This window comes from Artibeus jamaicensis, unplaced genomic scaffold (genome assembly GCF_021234435.1).
Source record: "Artibeus jamaicensis isolate MK-2021 breed Jamaican fruit bat unplaced genomic scaffold, CSHL_Jam_final contig_548, whole genome shotgun sequence".
Taxonomy (NCBI): Eukaryota; Metazoa; Chordata; class Mammalia; order Chiroptera; family Phyllostomidae; genus Artibeus; species Artibeus jamaicensis.
This window is the reverse complement of record NW_026521883.1, coordinates 15,500,586-15,516,459: the sequence shown is the minus strand read 5'-3', so window position 1 is coordinate 15,516,459 and position 15,874 is coordinate 15,500,586. Positions and strand designations below refer to the sequence as shown.

At 36.2% G+C, this 15,874-nt stretch overlaps 1 protein-coding gene and 1 non-coding gene across 10 annotated transcripts in view; both read left to right on the top strand.

Annotated features, from left to right (window-relative positions):
- TCF12 (transcription factor 12) overlaps positions 1–15,874 on the top strand; it is a 389,260-nt gene that overhangs the window by 301,783 nt on the left and 71,603 nt on the right. For all 9 annotated transcript variants that reach the window (XM_053670007.1, XM_037151078.2, XM_053670006.1 and 6 more), the window contains 2 exons: positions 5,186–5,321; positions 11,459–11,511. In XM_053670007.1, the coding sequence (XP_053525982.1) occupies positions 5,186–5,321; positions 11,459–11,511 (189 nt within the window). The remainder of the gene's footprint in view (positions 1–5,185; positions 5,322–11,458; positions 11,512–15,874) is intronic.
- Positions 7,629–7,744, top strand: LOC119053517 (U5 spliceosomal RNA). Its single transcript, XR_005083319.2, has one exon. It is a non-coding gene; the product is annotated as a U5 spliceosomal RNA (small nuclear RNA).

Below are 15,874 nucleotides of genomic sequence, written 5' to 3'. Positions count from 1 at the left end.
CGATTTTAGCATTTGTTTACCAGAGCTACTGGCCTATATATTTTTTTTCTTTTCAGTGTCGTTATCTGGTTTGGAATTACAATAATGCTGTCTTCATAAATGAGCTTGGAAGCCTTGCTTCCTCTTGAATTTTTTGGCAGTTTAAGAAGGATCAGCGATCAGTCTTCTTTGAATGATTGGGAGAATTCATCTGTGAAGCCATCTGTCCAGTCCAGGACTTTTGTTTGGAGTGTTTTGATTACTGTTTCAATTTCACTAGTTGTAATCTGTCTATTCAGATTCTCTCATTCAGGTTTGGAAGGTTATATCTTTCTAGGAATATATCTACCTCATCCAGATTATGCAATTTATTTGTATATTGTTCATAAAATTTTTTCAACGCTTTGTATTTCTTTGGTGTCAGTTACTTCTCTTTCACTTCTGATTTTATTTATTTGGGTCCTGTCTTTTTTTCTTGATGAGTCTGGTTAAAGGTTTGTCAATCTTATTTATCTTTTCAAAGAACCACCTCTTTGTTTCATTGAATTTTTATAATGTTTTTTAGACTCTATTCTGTTTATTTCTGTTCTGATTTTTATTATTTCTTTTTTTCTACTTAATTTGGGCTTTGTTTGTTGTTCTTTTTCAAGTTCCTTTAAGTATAAAATTAGATCGTTTGAGATTTTTCTTGTTTCTTTGAGATAAGCCTGTAATGCTGTGAATTTCTCTCTTGGGGCTTCTTTTGCTGTGACCCATAGATTTAAGGTTATTGTGCTCTCATTTTCATTTGCTTCAATGTATCTTTTAATTTCCTCTTTGATCTCATTGTTAGACCATCCATTGTTTAGTAACATGATATTTAGCCTCTACATGTTTGTGTGATTTTCAGTTTTGTTCCTGTGATTGATTTGTAGTTTCATGCCATTATGATCAACTTGATATGATTTCAGTCTACTTCAATTTATTGACACTTGTTTTGGGTCCTAACATATGGTCTATCCTAGAAAATATTGCATGTGTATTTGAATAGAATGTATATTCTGCTGCTTTGGAGTGAAATACTCTGAAGATATAAACTAAATTCATCTGATCTAGTGTGTCATTTAAATCCACTTTTTCTGAAAGAGTTATTCATTGATGTCATACAGATGTTAAAATCCCTTACTATGACTGTATTACTGTCATTCTCTCCCTTTATATGTATCTGGGTTTGCTTTACATATTTAGGTATTCTTGTGTTGGAAGCCTAAATGTTTACAACAGTTATATCCTTTTGTTGGATTTCTTTCTTTACCATTATGTAGTGTTCCTTTTTTGTCTGTTACTATAGCTTTTGTTTTAAAGTTTATTTTGTAGATATAAGTATTGCTACCCCAGCATTCCCTTTCTTTCTATTTGCATGAAATATCTTTTTTTCATCTCTTTACTTTTACTTTGTGTGTATCTTTCATTTTGTGGCAGGTGTCTGGTAGACAGCATATATATGGGTCTTATTTTTGCATACATTCCGCTACTCTGTGTCTTTCCATCAGAGCATTTAGGCAATTTACATTGGTAGTGATTATTAATATGTATGTATTTATTGCCATTTTATGTTTTGAACTGTGTTCCTCCCTTCTCTTCTTCTTTTTCTTCTTTTATTTTTCCTTCTTCTTAAAGCAGGCTGTTTAACATTTCTTGTAACACTGGTTTGGTGGTAACAAACTCCTTTAGTCTTTTCTTGTCTGGGAAGCTCTTTATTTCTTCTTTAATTTTAAATGATAGCATTGCTTGGTAATAAAGTCTTGGTTGTAGGTCCTTGCTTTTCATCATTTGGAATATTTCATGCCAGTCCCTTCTGTCCTGAAATGTTTCTGTAGAGAAGTCAGCTGACAGTCTTATGGGAGCTCCCTTGTACATGATGGTCTTTCTGTTGCAGCTTTTAAGATTCTTTCTTTGTCTTTAACCTCTGCCTTTTTAATTATGATGTGTCTTGGTATGGGACTTTTTGGGTTTAGCTTGTTTGGGACTCTCTGTGTTCCTGAATTTGTGTGTCTTTTTTTCTTCACCAGGTTAGGGAAGTTTTCAGTCATTATTTCTTAAATAGGTATCTCGAGCCATTGCTCTCCCTCTTCTCCCTCTTGCACCCCTATAATGCAGACGTTGTTATGTTTCATATTGTCCCAAAGGTCCCTTAAACTATCCTCATTGTTTTTAATTCTTTTTTCTTTTTGCTGCTTTGATTGGATTTTTTTCTACTTTGTCTTCCAAATTGCTGATTTCATCCTCTACTTCAGCTAACCTATACTATTTATTCCTTCCAATGTATTCTTAATGTCATATGCTGTATCTTCATTTTTGAGTGTTTTTATTGTGTCTGTATCTTTTTTTTTTTTTTAAAGATTTTATTTATTTATCTTTAGAGGGGAAGGGAAGGAGAGAGGGAGAGAAAATATTGGTAGGGCTTTGTGTCTGTATCTTTTTAATGCTGTTGTAGTTCTAAGTCCCTTGAGCATCCTTATAACCATTACTTTGAACTCTGTGTATCTGTTCAAATTGCTTGCCTTAATTTCATTTAGCTCTTTTTCTAAAGACTTCTTCTCTCCTTTCATTTGGGACCTGTTTCTTTGTCTCCCCATTTTATATTTATGCCTGTTTATGTTTGTTTCTATGTATTAGATAATCTGCTATGATTGCCTAGTCTTAATGGGGCAGCTTTTTGTAGTAAGTGTCCTGTTGGACCCAATGACACAGTCTCGATCAGCTGAGCTAGTTTTCTGGGAATATCCCTCGTGTGGATTATGTGGACCCTCTTGTTATAATTGAGTCTTGATTTCTCTTGGTGTGTTTGTGCATAAGATCAGCCCTCAGGCTGTCTGGGTGGCTGTGAAGCTCAAACCTGACCTCAGCATGCAAGCTCTTGTGCAGGTGCTGACCATTAAAAATGGAGTTTGTCTCAGCAGGGTTTGATGCCTGCCTAAATCTTCCTTTTGATATGCTACTTCTGAAATTTATTGGATTCTGAATCTGTCCATTGGGTGTGTTGGTTCTGGGCCTCTTGGGAGGGTCTCTGATCCAGGCCAGTGTCAGACACTGCTTGTGTCTGGTCCTTGGCAATTGGTTTGTAGCTACAAGCAATGTACAATTTGTAGATGCCTCTTATGGGCTTGGGTGCACACCAGAAGGACCAAGCCGAACACCAAGGCTGGCTTTTTTTAGCCTCAGGCCCAGGGGGCAGGTAAGCAAAAGTGCCAAGGCATCCTGAGATCCACCTCCAGCTGCTTTTGTCTGCCACTGCCTATTAGTCTTTTTCAATGAAAAAGCCTCTGGCTGAGTCAAAAAGGATGGGGCTAGTGGAAGTCCTCCAATGGGGCAGTGATGGTCAGGCTTCAGGGAAGGTTTGGGTGTGGCCCCTGCCCTAGAGCCACGTGACTCAGTCTACCCCTGTTTTGCCCCAACCTCAGCAGGTCAGAGCCACAAGGAGTCATTTTAGTAGGTCTGTCAAAACCCAGGCTGGTGGTTTCAGATCTCCTGTGAGAGGAAAGCATTAGTCAAGTTCATGGGAAAGTGGGAGCGGGGAGTGAATGGCCCACACTTCAAAGCCAGACACCTAAGTCACTAAAACCCCCTGAGTTTGCCCAGACCTCTACACCTTGGCCAAGTCGGCTAACTCCTCAGCAGGGCCTAAGATTTGCAGGGTAAAGTGAAAGGGAAGTCCAGAGGGTGGGGAATTGCTTTCCCCAGGCTGATGGCACACTGGAGAGGAGTGTTCCATCCAAGAAAGATGATGTTGGCCATGTTGGAGAATGAATCACCACAGGAATACTGGTGGCTGTTCCCCTAGGTCTCCCAAGAACCATGAACCCCAGACTCACATGACTGTAGTTTGCTCCACTCTCCCTTCACTGGAGCCCAGGGTGAGTGGCTGCAAACAAAATTTTGTGTGTTGGCCCTTTAAGACACTGTGTGTGTCTTTAGCAAATTCCCATCTCTCTGGTAGAGAGAAACCCCAGCTGCTTTTCATGGCTGGTTGTTAGTGGGGTTCCTCTTTCCAGCTCTGGCTGGGGAGCCCGGCTTAAGTTTAGGAACCACACTTCTCAGGGGGAACCCCTGCAGCTGAGATATTTCTCTGGAACCTCAGGTGCCACCTTTAGGTTCAGGGCCAGCACTTTTCACATCTCTCCCCTTCCTACCAGTCTTAATGTGGCTTCTTCTGTAAATCATTAGTTATAAGACTCCACTTTAGCTAGTCTTCAGTTATTTATTTAGGAAGATTATTCTTGAATGTAGTTGTAACTCCAGTGGTCGTGGTAGTAGGTAAGTGTAGCTTCCATTTACTCCACCACCATCTTGAAATCACTTAACCACATTTATGCCTAGATGCTAGAAGGATAGCAATTCTTGGTTGACAGACTCATAATATTTTAAAAAAAGTAATGAATTGTTATAATGGGTTAAATATAACAAGGTGAATTTTATCAGTGATAAATCTTAAGTACATACTTGGGATAAAAAACAAACTAAAAAAGGACACCATTAGACAGACATTGCCTAATTACAGCATATGCAGTAAAGAGCAGTAAAGGGTGTGATCACTGTTAACCTTTGAATATGAACTAGCACAAGTGGGTTGTTTAAATGTAGTGCTGAAAACTGTTCTGTACTAATCTGGCATATTATCTTCCATTCCATTTTACAAGAAACTTTGATAAACTGAAAATAAATCCCAAGGTCTTTGTCAGGGATGATGAGGATATTCAAACCCATGTCTTGAGGCACAGGTGAAGAAAACAGGAAAGGCTAGTCTTGAAAATATTGGCACTCTTCAAACAATGAACACTATCCAAAAAAGAAAAAAGAACGAAAGTGACACTGCCTGTGTTGTAATGAAAGCATTCAAGGAAGACTAGGTGCTGTTTGTTTGTTTGTTTTCTTAATATTCTTGGTGATTAATGAGTGAACCACATAGTAACTACAGTGTCTTTCACCCTTAAGATTAAAGAAATCTACATAATTACTTGAAAGCAGGCAACATGAGGATGGGGGAAAAGGACAAATATGTACTTAAACCAATGGTCTAATAGAACTCAAATAAGTACTTCGTGGATGCCTTCTAAATTCAAGGCATTGTTGGAGGTACTATAAATAATTCAGAAGTTATGAAATTTTCAGGTTTGGGTTATTATCACTGGGGAACATAACATGTTTCATTGGCCTTATCTTATAGTCTAGTCTTCTGAGACAAGATCTAGGACTTGGAAGCCCAGCACAGCTGTCTTCTTCAGGAAAACCTGGGACACCATACTACTCATTCTCTGCCACAAGTTCCAGGAGAAGACCACTCCATGACTCTGCAGCACTTGGTGAGTATGTCACATGACAAATGCCACCCTGCACATGTTTCTCCTTCCCTCTAGACTCTTCTTCTGACTGCTCTTTTAATTAGGAAAAAATCGATTTTGTGGTTATCATGTTGCTATTGGGGCTCTTATTTTCATAAAATAATATGTCTGTTAGATATTTAATAAACAGTTTAATACTCTTGTTTGGTCATCGGTATAGGAGGAACTAAATGGAGCTAGTTTTTCCTCTTATAAAAATATCATGTGCTCATATTAACACCTTAGTTTTTACTAAAATTGATATAATGCTGAACAGTTAAGAAAGTGGTTTTATGTACATTCTCATCTCATCAATAAAACAGTCCTATTAGGCAATGAATATAATACTAGATTTAACATAAAACTGATTATTTGATATAACTGATTTTATTTAACATAAAACTGATTATTTTTAACAATAAAATAAGATTTTATTTTATTTATCTTTAGAGGGGAAGGGAAGGAGAGAGAGAGAAACATCAATGTATGGTTGCCTCTCGTGGGTCCCCTGCTGGGAGCTGGCCTGCAACCCGGGCATGTGCCCTGACTGAGAATCAAACTGTGGTTGTTTGGTTCGCAGGCCTGCGCTCAATCCACTGACCTACACCAGCCAGGGCATAAAACTGGGTCTTAAAAGAGGACACATTCATATTACTAGTAGATGTCTTACACAGGGTAAAACTTGGGATTTTTTTTGACTGTATAAGACCAATGTTCTTTGCATATTAATTGCTTCTGCTTCCCACTTTTTAAAAATGAGGTAAAATTAAGTAACATAAAATTAATCATATTAAAGTGTGCAGTCCAGTGACATTTAGTATATTCACAGTGTTGTACAACCATCATCTCTATCCAGATCCAAAATATTACCTCAAAAGAAAACATAGTACCTATTAAGCATCCAGCTCTCATTTTCTTTATACACTGCCCAACCAGGCTAATCTATTTTCTGTTGCTACTTACTTACAGAAAGTTTCCGTTGTACTCTGACACCTTATCTAATCACTGTTTATTTTTTTTAATATTTTATTTATTTATTTTTAGAGAGAGGGGAAGGGAAGGAGAAAGAGTGGGAGAGAAACATCAGTGTGTGGTTGCCTCTCGTGAGTGCCCTGCTGGGAACTGGCCTGCAACCCAGGCATGTGCCCCGACTGGGAATCGAACCGCGATACTCTGGTTCGCAGGCCCGCACTCAATCCACTGAGCTATGCCAGCCAGGGCTCTAATCACTGTTTAAATGTGGGAATTTTTGGTGATGTCTACCAAAGAATCCTTTATACAGGGAAATTGAAGTTGTAAAACATATTTATATTAAGGTGTGCCAGCTTCTAAAAATGTATAGTGCACCAAAAGTATATATTATAGTTATTTATTTTACAAATATTTGTTGACTGCCCCCAATTTATATATCTCACTTTGTCACACCTATATTTTGGTGAAACATCCCTAATTTCTGGGTCTAGAGCATGCTTGAAGGTAACAAAGGGTACAGTGATGGATTGTCACATTCAGCAGAGAGCTCTGATTAGATATGCCCTCTCAGTGTTGTGGGTGATTTAGTATTTGTACAGTTAGAGTGAACCCAGATGATTTAGATCAGTATACCTTTTGTTTTGAAAACATAATTACTAATTGTAAACTGTTTTTTTTCATCTCCACTTTTGTTTCTCACCAAATGAGTTATGGTAGGAGCATTCATTTGAATCTAGGTGTTTTAATGTTACTCTAGAAAATAATTTGTTTTAGAATGTTGTGTGAACATCTACTGTGACAAGAAGACACTACTGTTAAGACCAATATACTATTACTAAAATTCAGGGACAAAATAAAATATTTAAACTAGGAAGAGGGGGTGAATTTCACAAAAACCCAAAACTTCCAGAAATTAATGTTTATATTTTACTCATTTACATTTTGATTGATAATTATAGATACTGTTTATCATCTTCATGTCAGGTACTGTGCACATTTTTACAAAAAGTCTATGAGATTGTAATATTAACCTCTTGTTACAAATGAGGAACCAAGACCCAGGAAACTAAGTAACTTATTATTGAAGGCTTGGTACCCAGAGAAGCCAACCCAAGCCCTGTGAGCATACCATTTAGTGGACTATTTTTCTTCTTCATTATTATTTCTTAATCTTAGCCACTCTTTCTTGGCGGCATTGCAGTTACTCATAAAATCTCAGTTGAAAGGGCCTCAGAGGTCATATACACCAGTCCGGACACCTTCTATAGTTATTTAGATGCTTTAGGCAATCAACATTTTGGAAAATAGTATCTAACTATACTCTGGTTTCTCTTCAGATCGTATAAATCTTTCACCCTTTACAAAAGATTTCTGTAGAGAGGAACAATTCTGAGTTTTTAACCAATTTTTTGAGGACTTGCATCTGTAAGGTTAAAAATTATAATAAATAGCATCTAATATCTAATTCATAATCATTTGGCCAGATTTTAATATAAACCTAATAATAACGGCTAAAATTTATTTAGTGTCACTCTCTGTAGGCACTGTCTTGAACCTGTTTTATGTATTACCTTTATTAAAACAACTGCAAGAAGTGTTATCCCCCTTTTCCATCTTAGATAGCCAAAGCTCAAAACGGTTAAGTAACTTGCCCCAGCTCACACAGCTGCTTTATGATGAAGCTGAAATTTTAATCTAACCAGCTCACTTAACTCACACTTTGCAACCTCCCAAAAGTGGTATCAATTCCAAATTCATGATTTTAAATTTCACATTATGTATGTGATTATATAGTGACAACTAATGATGAAATAAAATAAATGAAAAATTTCTGGCAGAAATTATTTGCCTGGCAGAAGAAAACAATCCTAAACTAAACAGCAATATCTTCTCCTAATAATTACCCCATAATAGAGTGATGGGCTCCAAACTAACTGGAGCAGTGCATTTGATTCGCTTGGTACAGAATGGCTTTTACTCAAGAGATACTGCATTAGTTGTGAAGTCAGGTTTTAGAAAAGCTTCACAAAAAAAACCCAAGAATTTTGCTTGTAAATTTCATAAATACAGAGTGTGCCAGATGTTTTTTATCTTTGGCACTTTGTTTTAAGGAAATATAGGCTGCCTTTTGGGGTAGTGACTTGGATGCTAATGAATGCTTTTCCCCCTTTTTATTGTATAAATTTTTTCCATTTGCTTCTTACTAAGTTGCTTTTTAACTTTGTAATAACCTCCTGGGATATTTACTGTAAATATTTAAATGAGTTTCATTCTTTCTTAAACAATTGTATCTTATAGATTAATATCATTTATGATCCAGGAAAATACCATGCTTGTTTAATTCCCATTTTTACAGTTTTCACAAATAAATTGTACTTTGTATCAACTTTTTTCTGTGTTCTCACTTCTTAATAGTGAACTCTTCTGAAAAATCCTGAATTTGATCCATTATTTGTGAAATCTTAGAAAGCTATACTTACCACCTTTTCTTTACAATAAATAAGGACAAGTTTTAAGTTTTAAATCTTACAAATTATAATATTAAAATACCAAGTAAGGCTAGTTAGGTATATGAAAGTACTTATGTTTTCATTTTTATTAATTTACTCATTTATGTCTTAAAATGAAATATACTTGGAAATAAATGTAAACATCCAAGGATAAATTATACCATAATTTATGCTGAAGTTTAAGTTTTAACCACACATTGTTAAAAGTAAACTGGATTTTCAGTTTGGTGTGTGGACATTAAATTTGTGTCTCTGTTCTGGAGTCATATTATGAAAATGACCCCTTGCATCAAAGGCCCCTCTGCAAATGAAACTGAGATAAATGATTTAAGTGCCTAGTGTAGATCCTGGGCTTAGTAAGAGGTACTTTAAAAATGTTAATTTCTCCCCTAACTGGTGTGGCTCAGTTGGGTGGAGCCTCCTTCTGTAACTGAAAGGTTGCAGGTTCAATTCCCAGTCGGGACACATACATGGGTTACAGGTGCCATCCCTGGTTGGGGCACACACACATACAATCTCAGGTCTGACTGCAGGTGTGTAGCATCAGTCAATGTTTCTTTCTCCTTTCCTGTCTCTCTAAAAACAATGAAAAAAATGTCTTCACGTAAGGATTATAAAAAGAGAGAGAGTGTGTTCTGGACAAAATGAAGGCATAGGTAGAAATGCTTCCCTTTCTCACACAACCAAAAGAAGGATAACAACCAATGTAAAAACAATAAATAACCAGAATTGCCAGAAAATCAAGCTGCATGGAACTCCAACAACCAAGGAGTTAAAGATACATTTGTCTAGACTGATAGGAGGGGCGGAGAAAGGAAGCTGGACAGAGAGGGCCAGCGCCAAGGTGGTGTGAGCAAGGTGGGTCTGGCTGATGGGGAAACTAAAGACTCAGAAACTCCAGCTCTAAAATACTGTGGGGGTTGCAAAGGTGGGAGAAAATCCCAGTCTCACAGCAGGGTTCGTTGGAAAGTGCACTAGAGTAGAGGGGGCGGCATTATTCCCTCTCTGACCCTTCCCTCACAGACGGCACCACAACATAGCAAAGAGGATTGCCCCGCCCTGGCAAATACATAAGGCTTTGCCCCCTCTCAGCATATCAGGTGTGGCGAGACAAAGAAATATGACCCAAATGAAAGAACAGATTAAAATTCCAGAGAAAGAGCTAAGTTACAAGGAGATAAATAACCTATCTGATGCAGAGTTCAAAATGCTGATAATCAGGATCGGTTGAGCTCGTTTGCAAAATATAGGAAGAAATGAAGGCTATACAAGTGAAATAAAGGAAAATATACAGGTAACCAACAGTGACTGGAAGGAAACCAGGACTAAAATTAATAATTTGGAACAAAAGGAAGAAGTAAACATCCAACCAGAACAGAATGAAGAAACAATTCAAAAAAATGAGGAGAGGCTTAGAAAGCTCTGGGAAACTTTAAGTGCTCCAACATCCAAAATTATAGGGGTGCCAGAAGGAGAAGAGGAAGAGCAAGAAATTGAAAGCTTATTTGAAAAAATAACAAAGGAGAACTTCTCCAATCTGGCAAAGGAAATAGACTTATAGGAAGTACAGGAAGCCCAGAGTGTCCCAAAGAAGTTGGACTCAAGGAAGAACACACCAAGGCACATCATCATTAAATTACCCAAGATTAAAAAGGAGAGAATCTTAAAAGCAGCAAGAGAAAAGGAGACAATTACCTGCAAAGGAGTTCCCATAAGATCATCACCTGATTTCTCAAAAGAAACCTCACAGGCAAGAAGGGGCTGTAAAGAAGTATTTGAAGTCATGAAAAGCAAGGACCTACATCCAAGATGACTCTATCCAGCAAAGCTATCATTAAAATGGGAGAGCAGACAAAGTACTTCCACGATAAGGTCAAGTTAAAGGAGTTCATCATCACCAAGCCCTTATTATATGAAATGTTAACAGGACTTATTTAAGAAATAGAAGATCAAAACCTATGAACAGTAAAATGACAGCAAACTCATTAACTATCAACTACTGAACCTAAAAAAAAAAAAGACTAAGCAAACAATTAAAACAGGAACAGAATCACAGAAATGGAGATCACATGGAGGGTTATCAGTGGGGAGGGGGTAGGAGGAGAATAGGTGGAAAAGTACTGGAAAGAGAAGCATAATTGGTAGGTACAAAATAGACAGGGGAAGGTTAAGAATAGAATAGTAAAGGAAATAGAGAAGCCAAAGCATTTATATGTATAACTCATGGACATGACCTAAGAGTGGGGCGGATGCTGGAGAGTGGAGGGGTACAGTGCAGAGTGGGGAGAAAGGGGAGAAAAATTGGGATAACTGTAATAGCATGATCATTAAAATACACTTTAAAAAAGTTAATTCTCTTTCCTCACACATGCTTATTAGTTTGTTGTTTTCTTCCCTATCTTTGTTTGCTGTAATCTCTCCATACGTATGGAATATGTATTTCAAAATATACTACTTCATTAGAGCCTGTTTTGCATTTAAACCAGTTAAAAAGAATGAGGCCCCCATCCCTATACTCAGTTGTTTACTCCTAAATATTAGAAAACAAGAAAGGCAGTAGGAGGAAAATTTTTCTGTTTATTTGAAGTCTGTTCTTTTCTAATAATGTTGATGAATTACTCTGTTTTCCATGTACAGATTCTTTGCAAGCAAAGAAAGTGAGAAAGGTACCTCCTGGTTTGCCTTCTTCTGTAAGTACCCATTTTTTTGACTTTGTGGTAAACAAACTGATTTCAGATATTCAGTATTTGCTGGCTGTAGGATATATCTGGTGTCAGTAAGCAAGCACATTTCACATAGTAACTGTTTGCTGCTTAATGAAATCATTGATTGAGACAAGTCTGCATTTAATGTTAGGTTTTTAGATTTCCCTGCAGTGATTTGTAGCTTACTCATATGCTTTTACTCCATGTCCCTGTCATTTGAATTCCCCTCTTGGGAAAGGGACTAGGCCGGTAGCTGTCAAAGAAGATCTCCTGTACAGGTCTTTTGATGTTTAATTAGTCATTATGTTGCTGAACAGGAGGACAGACAGAGATTAATAGCTGAGAATCTTAGAAATTTACATTTGTAATAATCCCAGTGGAGCTAAAGACATTAAGATTCGGAGGACATGTTCGGCTCAGCTTGCCTTGGTAGGACTGAGGTTATTAATATGCATAAATCACCAAGTCAGATGTTCATTGTGAAGCCCTTGTGGATTTTAAAGCCTTCATTAAGCCTTTCCTAACTTCAGCCCAGCATCAAGAAAGCTTTCAAGCAACTAGTTTGTTGATCCCTCTTTGCTGAAAAATATATCCTTTGAGGATAAAGAGCGTTCATGAAGGAGGTTGGGAAGGTTTGGTGAATGATCATTAATGGCCATGATAATCTAATGCTGTAGGCGTGTTTGTGCTATTAAATATACTTTATTTTTTTAAAAGAGTAAAAGTATTTGTAATTGAATCTACATCATAAATCTACCTACAATTTAAAATCCCCGGTGTGAGGAAGGAAGATTTTTTTCCCTCTCCCTTTCCTTAGAACAAATGGGGAATGGGGCTTTTGGATTGAGGCCCTATGCCTCGTAGGGTATATCTCTTTGTTGTGTAAATGGATGTTGGGCTTTTATTTGGCAGTACTTAACACATGGGCGCAGGTGCTGCTGGATGAGTCACCGCTCATCCAAGTATACACTGAATTAGAATATCCGGCTTGGCAAGTAGTAATCTAGAAGAAGCAGCATGGGTCTGAGCTTTTCATTTTTTATTAAGGCTGAAGTAGAGATAGCATCTTTTGGTTGTTTGCTTTCCTTCTTTCTTGTGTTCTCCACCCCCCCTACCCTTTCTTCTATTCCTTGTGATACATGAAAACTGAAATTTGAAATCCTCTTTGAAACTCAGTTCCAGATGGATCTGAGTTTTATACAGCCTAGGGCAGATGTGCTCTGAACCTGCAGCCTACCTGGAAGGTTGGATTGCAGCTGCAAAAATTCTTAAAAGCTTTTGCTTGCATAAGCACTTGGGCCCACTAGAGGCTGAATAAGCTGCTTGATAAACAAAATGTACACAATGCCTCAAATCATTATTCCCGAAGACAGGAATTTTTTTCAGCAACAGCTAAAAATAGTTGGGCAATTTACATTTTAACAGTTGTGTGCTATGTAGGGGTAGGTGGTTCAACCATATAACAGATGATTTCTGCTAGATTAACAGAAATCATATTTAAAGTGGAAAGAATTGCTAAAACATTTACCTGTACAATTTTCTTGTAATTTATTGCTATAAGTGCATGAGAATAAAAAAGTTAAACTATATATTAATATGTAGTAGAACTATGCAGGTAAAAAATAACATTAGTATATGAAAAATTCATCGTATTTCTTCTTAATTTGAAATGAATTTTAAGAAGCAATTTATTTTCAGTGTTTCATAGTTCTTTTGTTTTTAAACCAAAGGGCAAAATAGAAGAGTTTACAAGGAAAAAGACACTGGAGGTCACTAGCATTCCTGATGCTAACTACATTCACTACTTGGAAGTAGTTATCCGTATTGTCTCAGGAGGAGCCTCAGAGTCAGGGAAAGCCACTGAATTCTTATGAAACTTTAATTCCTTTCAGAACCATTAGGACATTTCACAAGCCAACCCTATTTATATATTGTATTACTAGCTAACTTAGTTGGGATTTATTTGATAGCTTTATGGAACAGAATAGAATGCTGCTTTTTTAGTTCTATATTTAACACCAACTTCAAACCTGATTGTTTGGAAGGATTTAGTATTTAAACATATTGAATGCTATTAAGGATATATAAATTATAAATGTATTTTATTTCATTGAGAGTATATTTTAGATTGACTTCTATGTTGAAATCTCAAGTTTTAGAAGAAATATATTTTTTAAATCTTTAAAAACAGATACCTTGACAAATAATACCAAAATAATATACTTCTGAGAACAATTATAGTTACACTATTTGCCTTTTCAGTGTCTAAAACAACTAGGACTTTAAAGTTATGGTTTTCTAATTGAATGTTTTTCCTGAAAGGTATTAAATTGTTTTTTTTAAATGGATATAAAAATGAAAATGGACTATGTATATTTTATTTCATGATCATTTAGATATTATGCTTTTCAATCCAAACTAGAAACTTGACAGTAACATCTCAGATTTTAAAGTTTGCAGCTTATCCAATCTTTAATCTGTAAAACACATATTACCTTTATTAATGATACAGTGAAAGAGCTAGGTTAGTGTCACTCATTACAACTAAATAAATAATAGGCAGGATTACTTAATACATGAAAGGCATTGATAATCTACATAATTTGACCATAGAGCATTGGTTAGAGGCCTTTTCTTTTAATATGCTAACATGATAGCATATTATTTAGGTATTATAAATACAGACCTCAGTTCCTATATTCCCCTCTGCAGAATAACTGAATGTAACTTGTCTGTGGGTGAAGATCCAGTAAGGGTGTATTGACATCATTAAAGGAGCTCATAAGATTAAGAGAATGGTGTCTGCTCAAATGAGCTGGCTCAGTTATTGATTGCTTATATGACCAATCCTATAGTCATCCCTTAGGAAGCTTGGAGTGGGAAATCTGAAGTTCCTTTTAGGTCAAAAATGCTAATCACTAAGGGTTTTAAAACTGACATGCTCAATACATAACCAAAAAACATGTGGGCATAGTTTTCTTCCTACTGATAAATAAATGGTTGTTCTTAAGCACATTTAATTTTCTACTTGCATCTCTAGCCAGGTTGAAATATGGAACAAAGTGGACATTTTTAGCAACAACAGCATTCATTTTCAGATAAGGAACCTACAAAAGGAGGGAAAATATGTTGAGTCAAATTCTGCTGCCTAGAATACATACTAATTATTTTTGTTTTCTGAACTATCAGAAGTCTATATTTTTTTACCCTGGCCATGTAGCTCAGTTAGTTATGTCATCCTGATGCACCAATGCCACAGGTTCTGTATGTGATCAGAATCAACCAGTGAACACAGAAATAAGTGGAACAACAAATAGGTCACTGCCCTCTCCCCACTTTCTCCCCTCCCCTCTCTCTGAAATCAATCAATCAATCAATCAATCAAGTCTGTGCTTTTTTAAAAAAAATTATTGTTGGTTGAACATCTTTATGACCCTTTGAAACATTCCTCAGATAGTGAGTTTCTTTGTTTTTTATACTTCATTACTTAACTTGGTGTTAGTATTTATTTACAAATGTAAATCCTTTTTTAAAAATATGCCACAGAAAACCTAGAATTCTGAAGTAAGAAAGAAGCAAGACACTTTCAAGATTTTTATCACCAGAAAGTAAGCACCCAGACAAATTCTAGAATGCCTTTAGACTCAAATTCCTGACGTTGTATTCTGGTTCAGGAGCATTTGAAAACATCTTTTGAACATCAGATCTTAAATATGTATCAAAATGCCATGTTTCATTCAATTGAAAATAACTAGTTTGCCGTCCCATATGTATGCTGATGACAGAATCTGTTTTATCAAATGTTATTCTGTTCTTTGTCCTGTTTTTGAGTGTGTATATATTTTTTAACAAAAGCCATTACAGTTTATCAGATAATTTCTTTGTATTTTACCACCCCAGCCATCAAAATTTTTTTTTCTAACTCTTCTTCACATAAATTACTTTATTGTCTTGGGGATGATTCAAAACCATTTAGATTCCATTTTTTATTGCTTTGCTTTATACAGGTACAGAGGTCTTTAGCCTATGGATTGATGATTGACTACAGTTTAGTAAATAGGGACTTCCATTTTCCCCAGAATTTTATAGGATTTTATTTTGTTGAAAATGGCTTTTTTAATTCATGTGAATTTTGAATTATTTTTAGTATTAAATTTTAGATTTTAGGGGCACCCCTTGAGATATACTGAGGTGTTCCCAAACCACAAAGACCACTAAACCATGTCCAATGAACTAGCACTTTCATACACACACTAAATAGAATTAATAAGACTATTAAATGGGAAAAGTCAGAATATTAAATCCTGAGGGTGGCTAAACTAAGGATTTTTTTTAAATAGGAAAGAGA